The following is a 24,019-nucleotide window of genomic DNA, read 5'->3' as shown; positions in this document are numbered from 1 at the left end:
CCCACGTTATTCGGGGATGCCATGGAGTTTGTAAAAAGATGCGAAGAGTGTCAAGGATTCGCTATTCCACAACAAAAAGACAGGATGTCACTCACCCTTGTGATTGTAAGACAACATTTTGAGAAGTGGGGTATTGATTTTGTTGGACCCATTAGTCTAGCTGTGCTGCTGCTGCTGGCAGATCCGTTCACAAGCCTGATATGTGATCGTGGCCACTGACTATTTCACAAAATGGGCAGAGGAAAGATTCTCTAAGTGAGTTGATGCACGAATGACGGCTAAGTTGTTATATGAACAAATCATTTCTGCACGAATGATGGCTAAGTTGTTATATGAACAAATCATTTCTAGATTCAGTTGCCCATTGGAATTAGTCACAGTGATCGGGGTTCACATTTCATTCATGAGGTGATTGATCACTTACTTGCTGGATTCCTTGTAATCCACCGAAAATCATCACCTTATTATCCACAAGCAAATGGTCAAGCAGAGAGTACAAATAAGATTTTGTGTACTATCTTGATGAAAACATTAGAAGCAAGCCACACAGATTGGGAACATAAGTTCACTAGCAGCTTTGTGGGCATATCGAACATCGTATAAGGTAGCGACGAGATATACTCCCTTTTGTCTAGCTTATGGCATTAAGGTAGTGATGCCTATGGAGTACTTAGTGGCACAAGTTGCGATGCAAGAAAGGTTGATTGAAAATGCACTATAGCTAAAAGATTAATTGATTTAGAGAAACTTGATGAAACTCGGCTAATTACATCACATGGGCTTATGGTCGAGAAATTTTGAAGAAAGCGTTGGTTTGACCATAACCTGAAACAAAAGGAACTAGAAACAGGGGACGTAGTCCTCATGTATGGTGTTGGACGCACCATGAAAAAGAAACTCAAGAGCAGAGGGTTGGACCATTTAGAGTGTTCAAAATCACCCCTCAAGGGTCGGTTCAAATTGAAACTATCGAGGGTGTGCAAATGGAAGGGTACATCAATGGAAGTAAACTTAAGAAACGTTATGGACCACTGACCCAAGAGAAACTCATGCAAGAGCATCTACTGAAACAAAAGAAAGAACTGGCTAAGAAAACAATCAAGCAAGCGCAAGATGAAACCAAGGCATTGGAATCCAAGGCCAAACAGAGACTACAGGAGAGAATATTGCATGTGAACATGGCTTCACTAACCCTCATTGATGAGGATGACCTAGACATTAAGCCGGCCACCACGGCTTAGTGTAAAAGTCTTTACGAAGACTGAAACTCATGCAACGAGCATTGCACTAATTGAGATGGGATCAAGTCATAACTTAATCTCTTATGAAACATGGAAAGCACTAGACAAACGTCACCTTGAGGCCACCAAATGCACAAGTCCGAAGTGTGCATTTCTCAACTACTAAAGGTGTGGGATTTTTAAATGTTAATATTATAATCCCTTGGTTGGAAAGGTATTTGTCATGCCTGCAAGACCTATGGAAGAAGAGATGATCCGTGGGCGATCCTGGATTTGCACGAGTAATTGTAATATCCCCAGTGGGAAAAGAGGGTAGTACAACTCAATGAGGACAAGGAAACCATTACCGTGCCATCATGGAGTCCCTTCAATAAATGGAAATAGGCAATGAGGGATGACAAGAAACCGCCAACGCCACGACAACCAACTATCATACCAAAAGAGACGTCAACATCACAGCTTCCACACAAAAAACAGTTAAAGTATCTAGTTATTCCACAGCGGGTTCCTAAGGAGGACTAACTTCGAGCCCAGGGATACTATGATGCGAAAGGAGTAGCTAGGGCATCAAGGCAAAAAGTTCAAGCTACAAAAAAGGAAAGAGAAGGCCATCCAAAGATAGCAACAGTATTCCAAGCAGAGCCGCTACCCACAAACTACTCAAAAGTGATGGGTTAGGAAGGATTTGCTAGCTGCACAAGGGCAATACATCAATATGGATGCCCAAATCCTACTCGAGTTCCAATACTACAAGCACTTTCACAAGTTCGCGATATCAGGAAGGCAAATAGGACCTTTGGGAGAAGAAGTCCAATCAACCTTCCAAACAGAAAGGAGCAACATTGCAAACTCCACCTACCAATGTGAACAAATTAAGCAAGGTTAAGGAAAAAAAAAGAAGGTGTGCACCTATAGTCACAAGGCACACAACAGGTTCAACAAGAATCAGTGGGTGGATGCACTCTTTAGTTGGATGGATAGCAAAATCAAACACTCCCACTCTGAACTGAAGAGGTTACAACGACAACTTCCCACAAAGGCCAAGGTACCAAATTGGTTTCTGTGGCAATAAGCAAAAAAGAAGTAAAAAAGGTCTCAATTCCTCAACAATGGGTCCATGGGGTAAAAGTGTATTTAACCCTTCTCTTAATGCTTGATATGTGGAATTGAGTGCTTGAGCATATAGGAAGCATAGGGTATCAACCTTGCACGCACGAGATCAAAATAGTTCATGTCGTGAAACTCTTAGTACTTCATGCCGTGAACTAATCAGAAATGATTCACGTCATGAACCGCCTTAGTGCTTCATGGCGTGAAACGGTCAAATACCATCCCCTAATCGCAAGACACCACATGGCTTCCTTCATTAAGATAGCTGCTGAGGCTGACTGCTGAGGCTGACAGCGGTGGCTGACTCATAAAATCAAATTCTTCCCTCTTTTGTGCATTTCTGCTTGTGCGATTTCTGCATTGGAGCTTTATTTGCTCATCACTTTGCGGGATCTGTGCTCATCGCTCATGGATTTTCCTCGTAATTTCCATCTTACATTGCTTGCCGGCAGTCGATTCTAGGTGGGAGCTTGTGCTTTAACCTCGTTCTTTCTTTCTTTTACAAACAGTGGGTATCAATCGCTATTATGTTGTCACAGTTGTACTTCGTCTTATTGTTTTCTATCTATGCAATTGCGGCTATGGCCTTTATCCATTCCCTAATGCCTATATGAAAGAATGTGCATAAAATGTTTTACTCTTGGCGATTGATCTTCCTTGTTTGCTATTTCACGGCACCCACTTTAATCATTCTTTGATGGGGCTACACACTCTCTATGTCTGTCTAAATGCTTTAATCTATCAAGAGTTGACCCATAAAAGCATTGAAAATAAAAAACCCTTAGGGTCAAAAACTTGCTATCTCACAGCTTAACCGTCTCACGCATTAAGCCATCTCACGGCTTAACTATCTCCCGGTTTAACCATCTCACGTTTTAAACCTTCTCACACATTAAGCCATCTCCATATCATGTGTTAAACCATCTCATGGCTTAACCATCTCACATTTTAAGCCTTCTCACCGGCTTAACCATCTCACGTTTTAAGCCTTCTCACACGTTAAGCCATCTCACGGCTTAAAACCCTACAACTTCACGAGTTAAGATCTTGCACTCTCTCACGAGCTGAAGCCTTCTAGCCTAAATCCTCAAGTATTCTACATCTTGTTATTGCTCACCCCACTAACACCCTTCTCATCAATATAACACACACACACACACACACACACACACACACACACACACAGACCGAATTCAAGAAGAAGAAGAAAAAGAAGAAGAAGAAGACCACATGCTCTCACTAGTCATTATGTGACTGACATTCTTATGAATGTTACAGACGTCCATGATCCCAGAACTGGAAGTCGAGGAGACTCCGCCAATCACCCAAACAAGTACCATAGCTTCACTTATGGACAGAAGGAAAAGAGCACCAAGAGCTCCAAAGCTCAGTTATCTGGGGTAGTATACACAGATGTACAAGGGCTCCATTATCAGCAAGGATGTCCAAACAATACATGGCAAGATAACCTTATAGTACCATAGCCCGGAATTTCTACAGATTTTGGAGGAATCAGATATTAAGGAGGAATCAGATATTAAGGAGAAGCTAGAGAAGGTCGAGCTGGGATGAATGTCTGAGTGTCTCCCCCCTCCGCAAAATCAACATAGACTTGTGTGTGGAGTTCTTGAAATCCTATGACAAGGCAACTAAAGGCGGAAAGGTAACAACGACAGATGGCACAACTAAAGGCGGAAAGGTAACAACGACAGATGGCACAACTAAACAGGTTCTCATCTCCAAAGAATTGATCCGAGAAGCTTTGGAGTTGCCACCGCTAATCAAGATCCATTCTCACAACTTTGAAAAGATGCCCTTGGATGCAATGCTTAAAAAGAGTTCATACAATTCAAACGGGGCAGAGTATGAGAATATAAGAGATGAACTAACAGAAAAAGCCTGGCGTGCAATGTCCTTAATTATGCAAGTCAAGCCAGTCGACAGGTACAACAGAGTGCCTCTAAATAGAATAGCTAAAGCACATGAGGAGAAAGAAGACGATTGGGCTTGGTACATTCACAGAGAAATGGAGAACTACCTGAAGGTGCACCAATCCAAAATATGCAATCCGTACTTGCTTACCAAGGTGTTGAGTCATGCAACAAATCTTCCGATTCCAGAAAACATGCCAAAAGAAGAGGAACAAGAAGTAGCATAGGTAGAGCCACCCATACTTACCTCTGGAGAGTTGCAGGAAGGGGAAGGCATTGTTAAAAGATGCAAAGGCGATTATGAAGGAATTGAAGAAGAGAAAAAGAAAAAAAACAGATAAGAAGATGAGGGGTATCATTCCAGGAGTCGCTGCTGAGGAGTCTGAACGCCTGGAAGCGGAGCTGGCCCAAGACATCGCCTCTTTTCAGCAGCACCAAGAAGCAAGGGGGATTTGCCTTTCAGAAATACTAGTATGCACAACTTCTGAAGTGCCTCAACAAACACCTCCTCCTAGCCCACCAACTCATATCATTTTCAAGAACCTATCACCACTTTATAATTCTATTATATCAGATGATCAGAATGCATGAGCAGATATTGGTGCAGAGAAAGCCCCAAGAAAAGAGGTGCTGCAAGAGGAGGTGCACCACAATAATGAGGAGGCAACTTTAGCACATCTGGAGGTCCTAGACAAAAGACAAGAAGTGGACAAAAGAAAGCAAACCGAGGAAGGAACAAGCCCAAGCAAGCAACGAAGGTTGGATGATGAAGACCAAATCCCGGTAAATTCTTTCTTACGTAATCTGGATTACGAACGCTTCCTCAAAGAGAATGTTGAGGAACAGGATAGTTTGCTACAATTATCACTCTACGATTTAGAAGGCGCAGCTGCAACAATGCTTTCATCTGGGAGAACAGGAACAGAGGGTATGGCATTGCCACATATTAACTACTCACATGCTTAGTGGTCGAAATGCTACATTGTGTGGAGACAAGTCCAAGAAGCAAGTGACTAGGTGCAAATGCTCCAAGAACAAATGGCGGCAGCCACAACTACACATAAAGATGTCATCCTCAAAGGCTTAAAGGTTGCAGAAGAGCAGGAAGCAAGATACCAAGTTTTAGAGGGTAACAACCAAGTCCTCAGCCATTGTGCAGAGGATAAAAGAGAATACAGAGTTGAAACAAGAGGGGGCTATACCGTCATTATCACAGATGATGCAAATCCCAAAATTGAAGATTTTTGTTTGTAGCCAGCATGGTGGTGGAAGTACTTGATCATACCAGAATATAGTCGACAGTTTCAGTGTGCATCGCCCACACAAAGAGTGGATCTGCTATGTATGCCAATCAAGTGAAGGATGACGCCACTCGAGTTTCATGAGGCAAAATAGAGGGATTCACGTATATGCTACAACTTTCCATTATTTGTCCCAGCAACTTTTTTAGATATAGCCCAACAAAGACAGCAAATGCTAACCTGGATACGTGCGTGGCACCATATTCCAGATCCAGCTACGTGGCCAATGTCAGATTCTTGAAGCTAAACGTGGTGCTTAATTATTGACTAACCAAAAGAACGCTATGATGGCTTTGAGGCAGATCACCTCCTCTTCGACATGAACCAAGGCCCAAGTGAGCAAGAAGGCATGATGCTGTACTACCAGCTTATATGCATGTTACATTTGAAGACATGGTAGACACAGGGTTTTGGACTTCTCACTCTGAATTCCGAAGAAGCCTAAAAAAGCTTCAGCCCCGTCGAAACTTCTATCGACATGAGTCTGACGACCAGGTCTTTAGACCACCTCAGTAGGCAGGTTCTGAGGATAGAACCTGCATCAGGGGGGATGTTAATCCCATGTTGGATTAATAAATATGCTCCTCCGTTGTTTGAGGACATTAATAAGTGTCATGCAAAGGCACTATAAAAGTTGTTCATTATGTATGAGATACTGGCCACCCAAGGCCTTAGTAGTAAGTTTTGGGTGCCCAAGGCCTTAGTAGTAAGTTTTGGGTGCCCAAGTGTGAATAAGGGCCAGTTGTATATAAGGTATTTTCTCATAAAATGAATGGACACAATCCCTCTTTGTGCTATGAGAGCTCTTGTCTTATCTTATGAGAGTGTGAGAGAGTGTACTCTAGTGCATGTGCCTTCTCTTGTCTTGTCTTATGAAAGTGTGGAGAGAGTGTACTCTAGTGCATGTGCCTTCTCTATGCATGCTTGTGTAGAAGAGTGAGAGAGAGATTGCCTTGTGTGGTGGCGTGAGCGACTCTACGGTGATAGCGTGGAGGTGGAGCTTGGAGGATTGGAGCTTCCCGAAGTGAGCTTGGAGAGCTCAAGGGACACGAGCTCGAAGTATTGGTAAGTTCCCAACAATGGTTATTGTCTATTGCTTCATCCAATGGTAAATGTTAGAGTTCTCTCTTTGGAGGTGTGGTAGCCCATAACAGGCTAATGTATCTTTATCTACTATCATGGCATCTATGCCATCTAGTTGTGTCATTATGCTTTTCATCTTGCTAACAAATTGTGCTAGTGACTCACCGAAATTTATTTCTAGCTCATAAAATTTAATTTTGAGATGAATTTCTTAATGTTTGCTTTACCTCCAAACACCGAGTTTAACTCTTCCCATGCATTTTTGGCATTATCCTTATAATCAATGTGGTGAATGAGATTAGGCCTTAGATGTAACTGAATAAGTGATAGTGCTTGCTTATCTTTCTCTACCCACTCATCAGTTTTGTTAATATGTGCATTTTTCTTAATTATCTTTTTGTGCATTAACAGATACTTCATTTGTGTAGCCCAAGTGTGAAATCCTTGCCCAGTGAACTTCTCAAATATGACTTGTTGTGTTTGTTGCCATTTTAAGGTGGTCTTACTAGAGTACTACTCTCGACAATGTCTATGCCTCTTACAAGATTTTGCGTGCAAAGTAGGTTTTGATTTGCAATGATTTTCTTCAACCTTGATGCAATAAGAGAAGTACACAATGCAAAGATAACAAGAAAAATAGTTTTATTTTGTAGTGTTGGAAATGCTAATGCAAGGTTAGTAATGCTGATGCAGATAGATTTGATCCCGAAACTTCCCAAAGATCTGAGATTTCTTTGTTTCCTACCATGCCTAAAGTGTAATTTGATCTGATTTGATGCTGAGTACACCCAGATATACCCTTACTCTTTCAATTTTGCCCTTAATTAAGCTTGATAATTCCTGATTTTAGCTTAAGGAGCTTAATTATCTTCTTAATATAGTGATTAAGAGGGTTGAGAGTTGGACAAATTTGATGGGGATTTTACCTTGAGAGTGTTGCCCTAGATTGATAGTAATGTCTCAAGTCCCCAGCAAGAACCTCCAAAAAGGGCACGATTAGGGTTTTAAGAAAACAGCGACTGTTGATGCACTTGGTTCTCCGTCTCTACTGCTCCAAAGCTCACGCCCTTGTGTGAGAATGTCATGCTTTGCAGTAGCGACGACTGAGATTAGCGCTCATCCGAGCTACAGACGGTGAATTGAGCAAAACCGTCTGGTGAGAATTGGCGCCCACAGCTGGGGACTCTTCTCCTAAAAGGATTTGCTCAATGGTGGTGTGTTTGTGATAAGAGCGATTAATGAACTCTATTAGTGTTAATGAACTAGTGTTAGTAGTGTAGTGGGAGTTAAAGGGGATGAATTAAAATGGAGAAGTTCATGAGGAGAGGGGAGGCTCTGATACCATGAAAAAAAGAAAGAAAAAAAAACAATGACATTGTCCATTAATTAATTAATTGATGGAAATACAAACAAACATTTGTGCACATATTATGGTAGTACATAAGCGGCGGCTTTACACATTGTGCATGCTCTAAGTTGCCAACAAAGGATGTTTGCCATCCATGAGTGGTTTTATATTTGCTTACCCTATACTTCTTTGGGCAACACCACGTAAGTGGCCTAAATATGTCCCCTCATGATTTCAACATTGTTGATTAAATAACGAATGCACACCTTTTAATCCGACCTTAGTGTAAATTGAAGTTTGAGTCCTTTATTTTCGAAGGCTTATGTATTAGCTTTTTTTATCAACAAAATCTAGGTTCATCTCTAAAATTAGTAAATATGAGAGACATTAATATGCGTTTAGCTAGTTTTGTCCCCTCTCTTCCCTTGCAGTCCATGAAAGGGGAGGGATGGCTTCTCTCTCTCTCTCTCTCTCTCTCTCTCTCTCTCTCTCAATGGTGCCTAAGGTTCAAAGTTTCAAATTTCTATGCAATACCTTAGTAGCTTATTCGATAGTGGGCATTAATTAATGCAAGACTAACAATTGAGTGAATATGAAGACTAACCGGACTAACAACCGAGTATATACGCATTTTATAGAAGGAATGTATGAATGTGAGATTTATCCAAATTGTTCGTGTGTGAAGGAGGAGCAAGGAGGAAATGTTGGAAGTAGCGGTTACAAATGAGGCTCCTACAAAAAAAAAGGATGTCCCTAACCTTGGTTATGACATTAAAAAACACACTCCCTCAATAAAGCAATTGAGAATACAATCCACAAATTAAAAATATGTACCCAAAATGTTTTTTTCTCATTAATTAATTAATTTAGGTTTGTGAACCATAGGAAAAAAGTTTAAAATAACGGCACCAAAATGTTTTTTACATTTCCATTAAATATATTATGTGAGATTTTCAAGAATAAGAGTGTTTTTCTAAGATTTCATTTCAGTATGTAATGATTAATTCTTGAAAAAGTCAATGAAATGATGACCCTCATACCCTCTCTATTTAAGGCAATAAAATGATGACTCCCCATATGGTTTCTATTTGCATACATTCACCCATATGTTTTCTATTTACAATCCTATCTATTTAAGGCAATAAAATGATGACCCCCATATCGTTTCTATTTGCATGCATTCACCCATGTGATTTCTATTTAAGGTTCACAATTCTCTATAAAAAGCCTCAAAGGGCTCACTCAGCGAGTAGAGGGAGGGGGAGAGAGAGCGAGGAGAGGGAGGGGTGGGGAAAACTCATCTTCTGAGGTTGTATGTAAGTGGCATTTAATTAATGCATGTCAAATAATTTTGTCTGAATATACATATCAATATGGGACCAAAATATTTCTTTGCTATTAATTAATTACTGAGAGGGTGAGGGGGGACTTTAACCTTAGTATAGGTGTAAGCTAAAAACCTTGGAATTTTTTTCCTGGTTTTGACGTGTGGCAGATAGGAAAAAAAAAGGCGACGTCCAGAAACTTCCTATAACCGCCTTAATGAAGGGTATAAAAAGGGCTTAGCCTCACGATTCACAGCCGGGGCAAAAAAGCCCCCGTGCGAGAACAGGCAACGTAACAATGCAAACGAGAAAGAGAGAGAGAGAGAGAGAACGGGCAACAAATGGCCAATCCCTTTTTTTTCACTGCCTTCATTCATTAATTAAATCCTTAGGGCCACATTAATTAATTAGCACCTGTAAACTAATGGCCAGCCCTTTTTTTTCACTGCCTCCGTTGATTAATTAAAACATTAGGGCCCCATTGATTAATGTTTGCGTTGGCCCAAATAGGTTGTCCACACATGTATGGGGGCGCCCAAAATTGATGACTGAATTTGATAACGGGCGGTGGGCAGTGAAGAAGCAGCACATGCCACGGCACGGTGGTGAAAGGGACACCCTAACGCGTATGCGTCACGCCCATGGGGCCCATGTATATTTGCAGGAAGGGGTAAAAGCGGCTTTATTAATTGAGCCGCGGGACCAAAAGAGACCCCCACGTGGACGTACGAGATTGGCACTGGGCAGTACGAACTCGGCGCCCCTCGCGTGACGTGTAAGATTCCAACTATGACGTAGAACCCACCGCACTTAACGCCGCATTCGGCGCACTTTCCACGTGGACAGTACCAAACAGCCGCTGGACACGTCAGCCTGACATGCCAGGTCATTGCTGCGCCAGTTTTTCGAGACCGTAAAATTTAAAAGTATTTAATTTGTTTAAAAGTTAAAGAAAAAAACAAACCTCTCTTTTGTAGAGATGTATGTAGCCAAAATATTTTATTTTATTTTTTATTTCCAGTTTTTGAGAGAGGGAAAAAAAAGAAAGCGTCCTCTACTGTTTATTTATTTTCCTCCGGGAAGTCCTCTAAATGTATTTTTCACGGCTCGATTTTTGGAAAAATCGGTTGAAATTTTTCGCTTGAAATTAAGGGCCAATATTTTTTGAGAATTTTAGTTTGAAAACAGAATTTTGAAACAAAAACCAATGTCTCTCCTTATATTGACTGGTGGGTGAAAATATATATATATATATATAATAGGGTTACACATTTTTCTTACAATTGCAGATGGACTGGGACATGGATGAGGAAGATTCCCTGTCCTAACCACCAAGGGCAGTGTCAGGAAAAAAAAAACCATCCTTCAGTGTAATTTTCACGGCTTGAATCGAGAAAAACCGGTTGTAATTTTGGCTAGCCTTGAATTTAAAGATTCAAAATTTTGAAATTTTAGTTATAAAACAGATTAAGCTAATGCAATTTCTCAATAAAAACCGGTTGAGCTTCAAGGTCATCCTTTTTTTTCATTGGTTAGAAAAAAAGTTTCTTTCTGACACTGCAACAAGGGCAGTGCTGAGTGAGGACAAACCCTGAATGGGGTTAGATAGCTTCTCTTACATGACAGAGCAAGCATTTGGATTCTCATCACTGAAGAGCTGAGGAGGGTATGCATATTCCGGGACGCTGTGATACGGAGGGTACACGTATTTCTTCACCTCTACCTTGCTTTCACCACCACCACCACCACCACCATCCTCTACAGGCTTCTTCTCTTCTTCTTTCTTCTCGTCTTTCTTCTCTATTTTCTTCTCCTCTTTCTTTTCTTCCTTTTTGGGGGGTGCCGGTGCTGGTGCCGGTATGACTTCACAGTGCTTGCCAGACCTCCTTACCCTCTCGCACACTGCCTCTGCATTTAAACCCCTCCCTTTCACCACCACTTTATCACTTGCCAAATCTTCATTCACCTCCATAACCCCTGGCAGAACACACATAGAATTGTAAAACCAGAGTCTGTATTTTCATTTAAGAATGCCATTACATACAAGTACTACAGTTAACTACTAGTAAGGCCAGATTCACATGCTTCCAGCCTGAACAAAATTGCTAACCAAGTTGAGCTGTAGTTTCATTTAAGAATGCCGATACATAAGAAGTTTTACAGCTACTACTAGAAAGACCAGATTCACAAGCTTCCACCCTGAACAAAAACCAGGGCCCAGGTGGTCGAGACAGATTTCACATGGCCAATGGGGTTATAGCTCAAGAGGTAGAGGTGCTTGTCTAGTACCTGGGTTCAAAACCCCACATGGTGCTTCCTCGGGGGCATCACTTACGGGCGCATAAAAAAGTGCCTATGGGCAGTGAAAAATGGTGACTACAGGGGGGGTCTTAGGCCTAAGCCCAGTCAGAGAGAGAGAGAGAGAGAGAGAGAGAGAGAGAGAGAGAGAGAGATTTCACAGGATAACGCACACCACGTGACAGGGCCCCATCAGAAAAAGCCCTAGGAAGGCCGGATATAACCATGCACCTGTAGGATTTGAATACTCATGCTCCCAACACATCATCACTTGAAATGGACACGTCTTTTTATCATATTCTCCCCATGTCACAAGCTCATGAGGGCCTATTCCCACACACTGATGGGAATGGTGCAATTGCTGAACTTCACACCAAACTTTTGGGCCATGTTCCCGTGCTCCACTATCATCATCTAGCTGGGTTTCCATCAGTGCATGGACTAGGCACGTGGAGAGGAAAGCTGCAGCTCACTTGGGAGAACACATGGAAAGGGAGAGCTCTTGCATCAGTGGCCTAGGTCAAAGAACACCTACGATGTCCTCAACTTCACCATTTGAGGTCTACTCACAATTTGCACCTTAGCATTCAGAAACTATAATGAAAAAGTAGAGCACTTGAATGCTCAGATGGCACAGTTAACTGCACTCTGGGAATAATCCCTTAATCCCTTACAATAACATGTTCTGAATTATACCACCCAGGCCCAGTTCTGTGGGCAGAGCCTTTACAGTTACAAGCTCTGAATTATATCACTTGATGATAACAATGGTAGGTTGCCTTTATGAAAACCGCCTTTAGAGGTTGGATCTGGAAAGCACAGCTTAATATCACAAAATTGTAGATGTCTAAGATCAAAGTAGATGTGCTTACCATCCATTCTCAATAAGCTCTTCTTGATCTGCCTGGCACAACCTCCACAGTGCATTTTAACTTTGAGCTCCACAACGGTATCAGGGGGCTGTTGAATTTTAAAAGAACCATAATAATTATTGCAAAATCACAAAAGCATACATTTAGGGCTATGTTTACTCGAAGCTGCTATATATAAAAAACTAATGCCATGCAGGATTATGGAGGGAGGTGAAGGTAGAAGAAGCTTGTTACACACTTTGGGGTTTAATAAGTCTGTAATCGAATCGACTATCTTGGAGATGGAGTCGATAATCGAGTCCTCCTTTTTCCTATCCTCGTCCTCCTTTGAGAGCTCGGGGTACACCAGCATAGTCCTCTTCCCACACTTCTTCTTCACCGCCTCATACACCTTCCTTGCATCCACCTTGCCCTTCACAGTTACCTTCTGCTCGTTCACATCAAGGTCTATATTCTCAACACCTATACCAACAACATTGATTCAATCATTTGCCTCGTTGCTAAAATCAAAGTACATAGATCAACTGTAATAATCCACCCACAAGAGTTCGTTATTTGCTCAATCTCGTATAATGATTTACTTTACCTGGAAAGTTCTTCAACACCTTCCTCACTTTTTTCTTGCATGCCTCGCAGTCCATGTCAACTCTCAAAATCACCTTGTCATCATCCTTTTTTGCTTTCTTTTCCTCCTGAGAAATTACCTTACAGTTAGTGATTAGAACAGGAAATGGGCTGATCACACATGTGAAGATTATGAGTAGGGGGAAATTGAATAAGTAGCACCTATTTCAAAACATGTGATTAGAACAGGAAATGGTCTGAAATGATCTGATTACACATGTGAAGATTACAAGTAGAACAGGAAAAGATCTGATTACACATGTGAAGATTATATAGGTAGGGGGAAATTCAATAATTAGCACCTATCTCAAGCATCATATCATAGTGGTCAATCAAAGGGCTCAATAGGTCAAAGAGCTATGAAACAATTGAACTAGAAAGGAAATTGACAATGCAGCTCTTCCTCTAGCAAACAGAAGAAAGAGAGAGAGAGAGAGAGAGAGAGAGAGATGTCCATGAGGCACTTCTCCGCTTGACCTCTTTCGCAGTAAACCTCAACCATGGAAGAGGCAGCATGCTCCCAAACAGAGGGTTAAATGAAAGATCCATGGCTTGGAAGTGCAGGGTCTTGAAGCTAAATCCTGCAAGGTGAACATGCAAGGAGAAGGTAGACCCTTCTCTGATGGCAGTACTGTACAGATACTCTCTTAACAAACCTAAAAAAGACAAATGTGAGAACCACTAGGCATTAATAAGTGATCAAAATCTTAACAAAAGGCAAGGCAATGTTTCTTACCTCCCTCAGTAATCCATTTTTTGTTCCTTAGCCTTGTTATTATTGCAGAGGAAGGCAAGACATTGTTATTACAAAAGATGGAGAATTTAGTGTTAAACACCTTCATAAGATTTAAATACATCCAACCTTACAGATTGAGAGCATAATTGCACTTATTTAACAATAAACAAACACAAAATAAGCATTTAATTAGTGTTACTCTGATACATGGCCAACCTTACAGATTGAGAGAATTTGCACTTATTTAACAGCAAACAAACACAAATAAGCATTTAATTAGTGTTACTCTGATACAAGGCCATTGGTGATCTCCTCCAAAATTTGCATTTAATTAGTGTTATTTTGATACATGGCAATTGGTGATCTTCTTCAAAATTTGAAGCGAGATATGAAAATATGAACCAACATCATCAGCCCATAAGCAGAAGAAACACATAATACACAAAAAACAGAAGGCAACTCACCGCTTGTCCCTGGCCCATCTTGCTGCTGCCCTGAGTAGTGACCTCTATGCCATTGCTTCACATGCACACCATGCTCTGAATTGGATCAAAATCAACAGCTGATCAGAGACCACAATACACCCACCACTCTCAACAGTTCATGATCAACAAACATGAGTCATGAGCATTATATACACAGGCATGCACACTGAGACATCAATGCACGCCTTATGCCAGGACAATGGTGCTTGATGGACCCAAAAATGAGCTCACCGAGCACCTTAGATGTTGGAGTTTGCAGAGCTGATTATACTCGGAGCGAAGCCTGCGAGGGATGGACAGGGAACCCACAAAGCAATATTAAAACCTGAGATCTAAACAACTTCGAAACAAAGCAAGGGATCCAGAAGGGTAGAGGGCGGGGGGAGCAACCTCTTTTTTGTGGGTGCGATCCAGAAGGGCAGACAGAGGGCGAGGGCGGGCTTGTACTACTCACTGCTGTGGTGGTGGTGAGGGCGGTGTTGTAGTACTTACTACTGTGCTTAGTATTTTCTTTGTTTCACACACCAACTAATTAATTAATTTCAGAAATTTTTTAGGATACATATATGTATATATATATATATATACATATATATATATATGTATATATATTTGGAGTAATTAATTTCCTACATTTTCCTACCTACCTTACTTTTAACAAAGCTTCCACCTCGCAAGAACTCGGAGGTTCTGGAAGAGGAGGAGGAGGTTTGAGGAGGTCGCAGTAGAATTTGAATTTGGAGGTTTTAAGAGTCGTGCGAAGCATGAGTTAGCCCACTAATTTCTATAAATTTCCTCGCATAAGGGCCCATTTCCATGCTCGTGTCCAACTTGCTAATTTTTGAGCCCTGAATAGCTCGAGAAGCCTATATGTTCACCTCACAACCACAAAGAAGCTCATAGAATTCTTTCTTATTGTGTTTAAAAGCTCTCCGGAAATTGCAATCGGTTGAAAATCTTATGTTGCATGGAAACAGCACCTAAGTTGGAGAAGTAAAGCTATCACTTGATTTAAAATTCTGCCAAGCTTTTTTTAGAGCGCCCCCACACCCCCCCCCAACCCCCACAAATCCTCACCTGCCCCCTTCTCCTAACGTTGTGGAGTCCCCATGAAGTTACTTTGAAACTTATGCACTTTCCCAACATCTCATTTCAAAGTCAGATGTACAATATCTATCCTTTAAAAAGATGAATATTCTTCCCCCCCCCCAAAAAAAAAGACTATGGTTTGAGTTGTTGTATGGTCAATTTTTGAAGCAAGATCCCTTTTCTTGGACACGTTCAGTCAAACATAAAGTTACCATGGTACTAATGAAGCTTTAGTACATATTCCCTTTAACATGTATTATTTATACCTTGAGAGAGAGAATAATAAATAGTTGTTACATGGTCATTTCTGATAGCTACGTTCTATTGCTAGAAAAAAAAACACTTTAGTATATTTTTCACATATGAGATTGTATACATAGCTGTTTAAAGTGGCCTTGAAATTAGCGATCTTAGAGGCTTAGTCATAAAACCACTCTTATGTATAGATTTTAAAAAAGTGGGATTAACTTACACACCCAGCAGGTCCTCTTGTAACCAGCTCGATTCGAGCCAAGCAGAAACCAACTGGGCTCTGGATTCCAACCCAACACCTTTGGCTTGGACTCCAAAGCAAAAACCAATTGGGCCACGCCTCGCCACCCTATGTGTAGATTATTGAAAGAAAAATGGACCAAGGACAATACTTATTGGGAATAATATTTTTTTCATCATGATTCCTCCCAATTTTGATGCTAGAAATATAGGTTACTAGTATAGCTAAAGCATGGTTAAGCAACTTGCTTTTAGTAATATCAGTCAACACAAAGCACTCAATATCTAACAAAACATAATTTACAAAAAAAACTTGAAGACTTTAGGGAATACTAAAAAGTACCAAATAACAATACTTTATTACCTAAATAGTAGTATGTTTAAGACCCTGCTTTCGGGTCTTTTGGTTCTATTTTAGCATGTATGCTCAATAATCTGAGACTTCTTTCTAGCCTCCATCCCCACCCCACACCTATTCTTGGCTTGAAAATCACCCGCTCCATAATGTGTCACAAATTGATGGTAAACTAGCTAACCCAAACCCAATGTATTAACTCCATATCTAACCTAATTTTAATCTTAATCTTAGTCCTAATTCTAATTTGGCTAGCCTTAACACTAAACCTACTACTCTTGATCATCGAACTAATCCTAACCCTTACCAACCTTCTATCTAAGTCGTCATATTCCTAATTTGAGCCTAGATAGACTAACACTAACCCTAATCTAAGCCTAGACAGACTAACCCTAACCCTGATCTGCTTGCTTGTAGCCCCTCGCCCCTACTCCTACCCCTCCACCTAACAAACCATGCCCAATAGTAATATCCCTATGTTCCACCCAATGGCCTTCCTTACACTACTCACAATTGTGCTTGTAGCTTTTCTTGAAGTTTACCCTTAGAGGGTTATGTATTGGCTCTCTATTAGTGTGTTTGATTCTATGATTATGTATTGGCTCTCTATTAGTGTGTTTGATTCTATGATTAGTCATATACATGATGCAACGACGTTTAAATATGTGTAGGATACTAATATGTACACCACAAGTACCACGACTAGGAAGATGCAGTTAAAGCAACACAAAGAGGAAAACATAGAGATAAAGATAGCAAATACCATGGGCCACGTGTGCCTTTACACACACACACACACACAAAATGAATGGCTCTTTCTCATCCACCCATGGAGCCTATATTACTCAATGCCACCTATACACACAAAGACTTGATTATGTCACTAAATCACAAAGAGAAACATAATGACATGCCCCTCATTTGTATGACAAACCATATGAAAAATGATAGTGGAGTGCATCAACCCATAGAGACACACATATACACATAAGGGTCGAGTTATCAATTGGTGGGTGGGAAGGTGGTTGTACCCTTCAAAGGGATGTTTATCCTTTAAGCAATTGGTGGGTGGAGAGGTTGTTGTACCCTTCTAAGGGATGTTTATCCAACAAGAGAAGGATATATAAAAAATTAGCCTCAAAAGAAACATGCTCTTCCAAATTTTTCACATAGAAATGAAGCTTTTAAGAGGCCTCCAAATGAAAATTTGGGATTGCCTTTCAAACTTGAGGGTTGGGGTAAGGTGCCACTACATGTGGTTGTGGGATCGCCCTTCATACTTGAGGGGTGCCACTACATGTGGGCATGGGGTAGGGCGTACAAACATTCGTGAACCTCATAATTACCTAAAGGCAAATGTGGCACACAACAATTGGAAGCCATGTTGACTTCCCATGGTTTTTGTCATGCATAGACTATATGGATTTATATTGATGGATAGTAGTGTAAAAATAATGGAGACGTCACATAACTTACCACTTTGCATTAAAAAAATGGAGTTGAACTCATGGTTTCATCACAAATAATGACTATGTGTGATCAATAAACTATCAAGAAAAAGGTAATAGCATATCCTGGAAAGTAATTAAAATCAAAAGTCTGCATACTTGTGAAGGTTTTTAATGATAAACAATAACAACCAAGTAGTAAACAATAATAAAGTGGTTTTGTTCAAGAAGATATAGAATCCAATGTGAAGACAACAAAATTAAAAATATAATATGTGTCATTCACTATAGTGCAACAAATGACTTTTACCACATGTATATCTTCTATAAATGGAGTCATTCTTTACTTCTATTCTTATGAATCATAAAAATGTTGTTGCATTAATAAAATAAAGTAAAATCATTACAAGTAATCAGTAATCTTCTTTAAAATCATTACAAGAAATCAATAATCTTTAGAAGGAGTCATTCATAAGAACACAAAACTTTTATATAACATCAAACCTTAATTTTAAGAGCATGTTTAATTTTTGAATGGCATATACGTTGAAAAACTTAATGCCTTATTTTGCTAGCAACTTCTTGAAAACACAACGTACTTAATCCAAGGCATCATGCCTTTCAATAACATTTAATGAAACACCTTTCACGCTTGTGTCCTATGCTTGAATTTGGGTACATCAAAAAAATAAAATAATATTAAAGGACAAAGATTGTCTAAGATTCTGAAAAAAGAGATCTTGCATAACCTTGGTCAAAGTGACTTATTATCAATGATTCTAATGTACCAAAGCTCAATTTACTTTAAATTATATAGTAATCAATGATTCTAATGTACCAAAGCTCAATTGACTTTATTATGAAGGGCCTCAAAGTATGTAAGCATAGCACACAAGTTGAAAATAAGGGGTTTCAACATGGGCAATTTTACAAACAATGCACAAAATCACTAACATTAGGCATCTACATCTTTGAATGCAATGTTTAAAAATTCGAGAAAAGGTAAGTCCCCTTCAAGAAATAGGATCAAATTAAAGGGTTAGATTCTCATAGGTGAAGATTAAGTTAAAAACATAATTGGAATGCATGTGATATATGGGATATAAGAGTAGTGAAAGCTATAACTTGTGGCTAAGATAGATGAAATTTCATCCCAATATAAAAAATGAGACCATAGGAAAGAGGGTTAAGGAAATTGTGTGTTTTATGCAAGAAACAATTATGTTAAAAGAATTATTGGAATGCATGTGATATATGGGATAGAAGAGTAGTGAAAGCTATAACTTGTCGCTAAGATAGATGAAATTTCATCCCAATATAAAAAACGATACCATAGGAAAGAGGGTTAAGAAAATCTTGTGTTTTACCCAAGAAACAACTTCAAGATTCCAACTATTATTATATAACTTAGGCACAACAAAGGCTATCACCCCCACCATTGTATTTCATACTAGCACCATTTCCACATGGAGAAATGAAAAATGCAACTTTAGTTTTGGTCAAGAACTCTTTACTTATGGTAGTGGAACTTTCAAAACTGCATTCTCAATGTACTTCTTCCTTTCCTAGTGCAATGATGACCTTCCTTTTATGGAGAAGATGGAGTTGAAGGAATATAGGCTTTGTGGATGCTACTAGAGTCATTCCGCATTTCATGGCGCATACTCATATGAACCCTTTTACACCAATACAATGAGCATCAATAACAATGATAATATTTGGACATCATTAATGAGTGGCAACCTTATCCAATATTTTGGTGGAGATATTTATTTAAAGGCCTTGTCAAATTTTGGTGAAGATATATTAACTTTAAAGGCCTTGTCAAATTAAGATTTTTTTATGTACAAAACCCTGAGCCAAGATTGAGAGTTGTTGATTAAAATAAACTAGTAGTAAGAACTTAAAAGTATGCAAGATAGTCTGTAAGTTATGAGAGATAATGACCTACAATAATGTGGTGACAATGTCCTCAAAGCTAAACAAGAATGCCATATTTCCAAGAGTTAAAACGATATCGTTTCTATAATAAATGGCAAGCATTTAACTCCTTGGACGTAGACAAGTAGTAGTACATGAAATGAAAAGACAAGTAGTAGTACCTGAAATGGAAAAAGGTGAAATGCTCCACTTGTATTGAGATTTCTTTAATAGATCTTCCAAGCTATGCCGAAATGTGGAAAAAAATGCTTCCTTCAATAAAATGTAATGTTTTAAGCCCCCTCAACTATTATCGTCATGATAGTATAAAATAGAGGCTTGAATGGATATTTATTATTGATACTCTCATGAAATCCATGTCATAAGGAGCTATTAAGCTCCGAATAATATAGCAGTCTTGGTAACACGTGGAAATGTCAAGGGTCCTCTAGGATCACAAAGTATAGATGCAAGACCTTCTTTCATATTTTGGATGGAGACACCCTATAATTGATTACGATATTATTTTAAGTTATCACAATTTTGACTGGCCTAAAAGTGGCATGCCAACAATGGCTTTTTCAAGTACTCTCTTGCTATTTTACAATTACTAGAAGTATCTTTTTGTAACAATCCAATCATTTCAAAGTTTTGAGTTAAATAAGATTTTGTAAGATCTTTATAGTATGCAGATAGATGTATAGAAATTGTTCTCTTTAACCATAGTTATTTATTCTTGAAGATACTTTTTCTGGTGAAGCAATTGTAGATGTTCAAATGTCATTCACAATCTTGTAGTTTCCATTGTACATTTTTGAAAGGCTTATCGGTTTTTTCTAAGTGGCCATGATGACTTATATTTTTTTCTAACTGGCCATGGTGTCTTATCTTTTTTTGCATCTACTTTCAACAAATTCTTTATTCGTTTTAGTGGCCATGATGATGCCAAGATCTTTAAAAGTTGGGGTGTTTATACCCATGGTCAAACTCTCACTAGAGGCGTCATTTCAAGGAATGTATAATATCACATGTGTTTATATCTACTTACTATGTTTAGATTTTTAGGAGAGGTGATTTTAATGTTTTTTTTTGGAGGGGGGGAGGACTACTCTTGGAATCTATAGCAAAAGGTCACCTCCCTTCTTCCTTTTTACTCCTCTTCCCCCGTACCTCTTTCCTTTTCTTTAAGGCTTATTTTTTATTTTTTATAAAGAATATATATACATATATTTTATTTTCTATATAAAGATTGGTTTATTAGGCTAATTTTGGTGATTTTTGTTAGGAAAGTGGCGAGAAAGATTAGAGCACATGGAGCCACAAGCATGAGCAATGGTGGAGGCTCAAAATAGTCAATCAACATGAGGGTTATAAGCACCATTAACACTTAATCAAGAGAGCTTAAACCATAATTATGAGGTAAGGATTAGCACACAAAAACATGACTTAATTTGCCTCTCATAGTCTCCCCCTCAATTTGATGACCTCTTCCCTCGCAAGAACCTAGTGATGATATGGCTCGACTCATCCACAATGTAGAAGAACCTCTATCGATGTTGTCATATGAGCTACATAGTTTAACTCCTCTAGAGTCTCAACCTATGCCCCAACATGACCACTAAACTCTAGTGGCCTGATGGATTACAAAAAATGTTAAGGGAAAAAAGCAAAAGAGCCCCCATGATTAGGATATATGCATACAAGATTGCCATTAAACTCTTCAATAATTGATGTGAGTAGATTCTCTAGGCTTCATTTTTAATTTTAAAAAAACTTCGATCCTATCTTTGAATGTTTTCCCTTTGTCCCCAACACCCTATCTAAGGTGTTCCAAGCTTCTAAACCATCTATGGCATTAGCTATGTGATGTATCCATCATTGAGACGACCTAGAGCAATAATAGCCATTGCCTTTTCATATTTTGAAGTGGAAGTCCATGCTTGTTGCCCCTCTCTTGTAGGTGGCCTTTTCTCTTTGCCAATTGCAAATAATCATAGCCCTTTTTCATTAGGTTGAATTTTATTTGAACTTACCAAGTGTGAAACCATGTGCCAGTGAATTTATCAGGTTATTGTGTGGCCATAATGATGGAGAGTGGTCTTATCGCTTGACTTCAAGTACAAGAGCAGTGTTTAGAAACCTTTACAAAGAAAAATGAAAATAAAAAGTATGATCGTTAATCACCAAAATCGGCAATCAAAGAAGCAGTGGTTGATTAGAGTAAAAATCGACGATTGTTATTATAGAAGTTGGACGATTGATGAAGCAATTAGGCAGCAAGAGGAATCAGATCGAGAGTGCAGTCGAACTATTATGAGAAGCAATGGGATGATTGGCCAATCAATTAGACGATTAGAGATCAGTGCAGGAATCGAGGCTGATCAGAGAATCAAAAGTCAGCAAATCAACATGGGACGATTGGCTTGGAAATGGGACGATTAGAGATCAATGTAGGAATCGAGGTCGATCATCAAAGCTGATCGGTAAATCGACATGATGTTATGAGACTAACAGGTAACACTAAAAGGTAAGACTAGGAAATATTATTTATATGTAAAAGGTTGCATATAAATAAGGTTTAGGGGATTTCAAATAGAAAATATCTATACAATGGTTAATAGGCATTAAAGTTAAAGTAAACAGGGATGGTACACAATGGAAGCCCAAGGGACATAGGGGTAGTTGAAGAGGCATTGGACAAGGAAAAGGCAATGTCTAGCTAATGAAAGGTCAAGGGCCCGAAGTTGGAAGGTCATCCACCACTTAGGCCTATATAACCATGAGGTAAGGGACTATTTGGGATATGGTTGGGTGAAGAATCAAGGTTCTAGTCTTACAAGTCCTTAAGCTTATAATGCAAGGAGCATTACATTGGTATCAGAGTTAGTGTTCAATCTTGAGGGACTCTTCATGCTTCTCGCGGTTGAACGTAACAAATGGATAAGTTATCTTTTGCTCTTTTTAGCAAGAGGATAAGGTGCTCTTATTCATCTTTTTGCTATATTATTTTGATTGAAAGCTTGAATAGCCATAGGACAATTATGGTATGGTTTCTCTTTGAAAAAACAAAGGAGAGTTTGAAGTTTTGTTTATTAAACTTTGCAATTTGTGTGCAGTCACTTGGGAAAAAAGATGAAAGAAATTCTGCTAATCAATGGCGTTTAATCTGTTTTTTTTTCAATGTGTTCATGCTTTTCTCATGTTTTTTCGTTGGAGGATTTTGCCTTTTAACAGTTGGCATGACCATGATCCTAGAATCTTAGAGTCCATATATGCTGATCTCTGTGATGCATAGTGTGCTAGCCGAGCCAACACGCAAGCTGGGCTACCGTGTGTCAACCATGAGTTTTTTTGAGCTTCCGTCAATGAGTCTCCATACCATGAGCTTCCTTCAATGCCGTGGATCACCACGAGCTTTTGATATGTTAACTCTCTGATGCGCGCGTGCAGTAGCTGGCGTGCAGGAGCTGCTACTGCAGCAACTGCAGTAGCAGTTGTTGGCCGTGGATCACCACGAGCTTTCGATATGTTAACTCTCTGATGCGCGCGTGCAGGAGCTGCAGTAGCAGTTGTTGGCCGTGGATCACCACGAGCTTTCGATATGTTAACTCTCTGATGCGCGCGTGCAGGAGCTGCAGTAGCAGTTGTTGGCCGTGGATCACCACGAGCTTTCGACATGTTAACTCTCTGATGCGCGCGTTCAGTAGCTGCTACTGCAGCAACTGCAGTAAACTCTGCTACACCATTGTGTGGAAGGTAACGGCCATGAAAGGCGTTATTACAATGCATCTTTTTGAAGCCTGGTTGTGGGAAATATAGGTGTTTTTGTCAGCAAAAGATGATGATGATGATGATGATGAAGAAGATCCTCCTTGGGTTGGTGGCCACCATCAAGATTCCATGGATGCCACCACACATCACAGAGGTTTTTAATGCGTAAAAGATGATGATGATGATCCTCCATGGGTTGGCCACCATCGAGCTTCTATCAATGCTACCGCCATGGCATCACGGAGGATTTTCATGTGCAAAAGACGACGATGTGGATCCTTCAGGGTTGGGGTCGTCGGCCATGGCGGCAGCTACTACAATAGCAACAGTTCTAATGGATCCAATGGCCTGAAGCTAGGCGCAGATGATACTCGACATGATGAATGTGGCCTGCCAAATACGCATGGCTTTTGTTGGAATAGTTTGTAGCTGAACCCAGATCCATCCCATCGCTATCGATGTATCCCACAAAGGTACACCCAAGCGTTGGTTTCTCGCAAAGAATAGTCCCGATTACCTATTCTAAGATTGTTGCGGCATAGCTCACCACGATCAAGTTGAGAGAGTCAAGATGATTTGTGTGCGTAGTC

At 39.7% G+C, this 24,019-nt stretch overlaps 1 protein-coding gene across 3 annotated transcripts; it reads right to left on the bottom strand.

Annotated features, from left to right (window-relative positions):
- Positions 1-10,838: 10,838 nt before the first annotated feature.
- Positions 10,839-14,888, bottom strand: LOC147604815 (heavy metal-associated isoprenylated plant protein 7-like). Of its 3 annotated transcripts, none has more exons than XM_086794599.1 (7): positions 14,745-14,888; positions 14,586-14,637; positions 14,334-14,408; positions 13,096-13,201; positions 12,748-12,971; positions 12,510-12,597; positions 10,839-11,316 (listed from the first exon to the last, which is right to left on the bottom strand). In XM_086794599.1, the coding sequence occupies exons 3-7, from the start codon at positions 14,349-14,351 to the stop codon at positions 10,955-10,957; spliced, it is 798 nt and encodes a 265-aa protein (XP_086650725.1). In that variant the 5' UTR covers positions 14,352-14,408; positions 14,586-14,637; positions 14,745-14,888; the 3' UTR covers positions 10,839-10,954. The 3 variants fall into 3 exon arrangements, with proteins under 3 accessions (XP_086650725.1, XP_086650726.1, XP_086650727.1); XM_086794600.1 differs by having other exon boundaries at positions 14,593-14,637; XM_086794601.1 differs by lacking the exon at positions 14,745-14,888 and having other exon boundaries at positions 14,586-14,724.
- Between the last annotated feature and the right edge of the window lie 9,131 nt (positions 14,889-24,019).

This window comes from Cibotium barometz, chromosome 61 (genome assembly GCF_041138505.1).
Source record: "Cibotium barometz isolate CiBa-2024 chromosome 61, ASM4113850v1, whole genome shotgun sequence".
NCBI classification, from domain to species: Eukaryota; Viridiplantae; Streptophyta; class Polypodiopsida; order Cyatheales; family Cibotiaceae; genus Cibotium; species Cibotium barometz.
The sequence above is the reverse complement of the archived record's forward strand: the minus strand, read 5'-3'. Positions and strand labels throughout refer to the sequence as shown.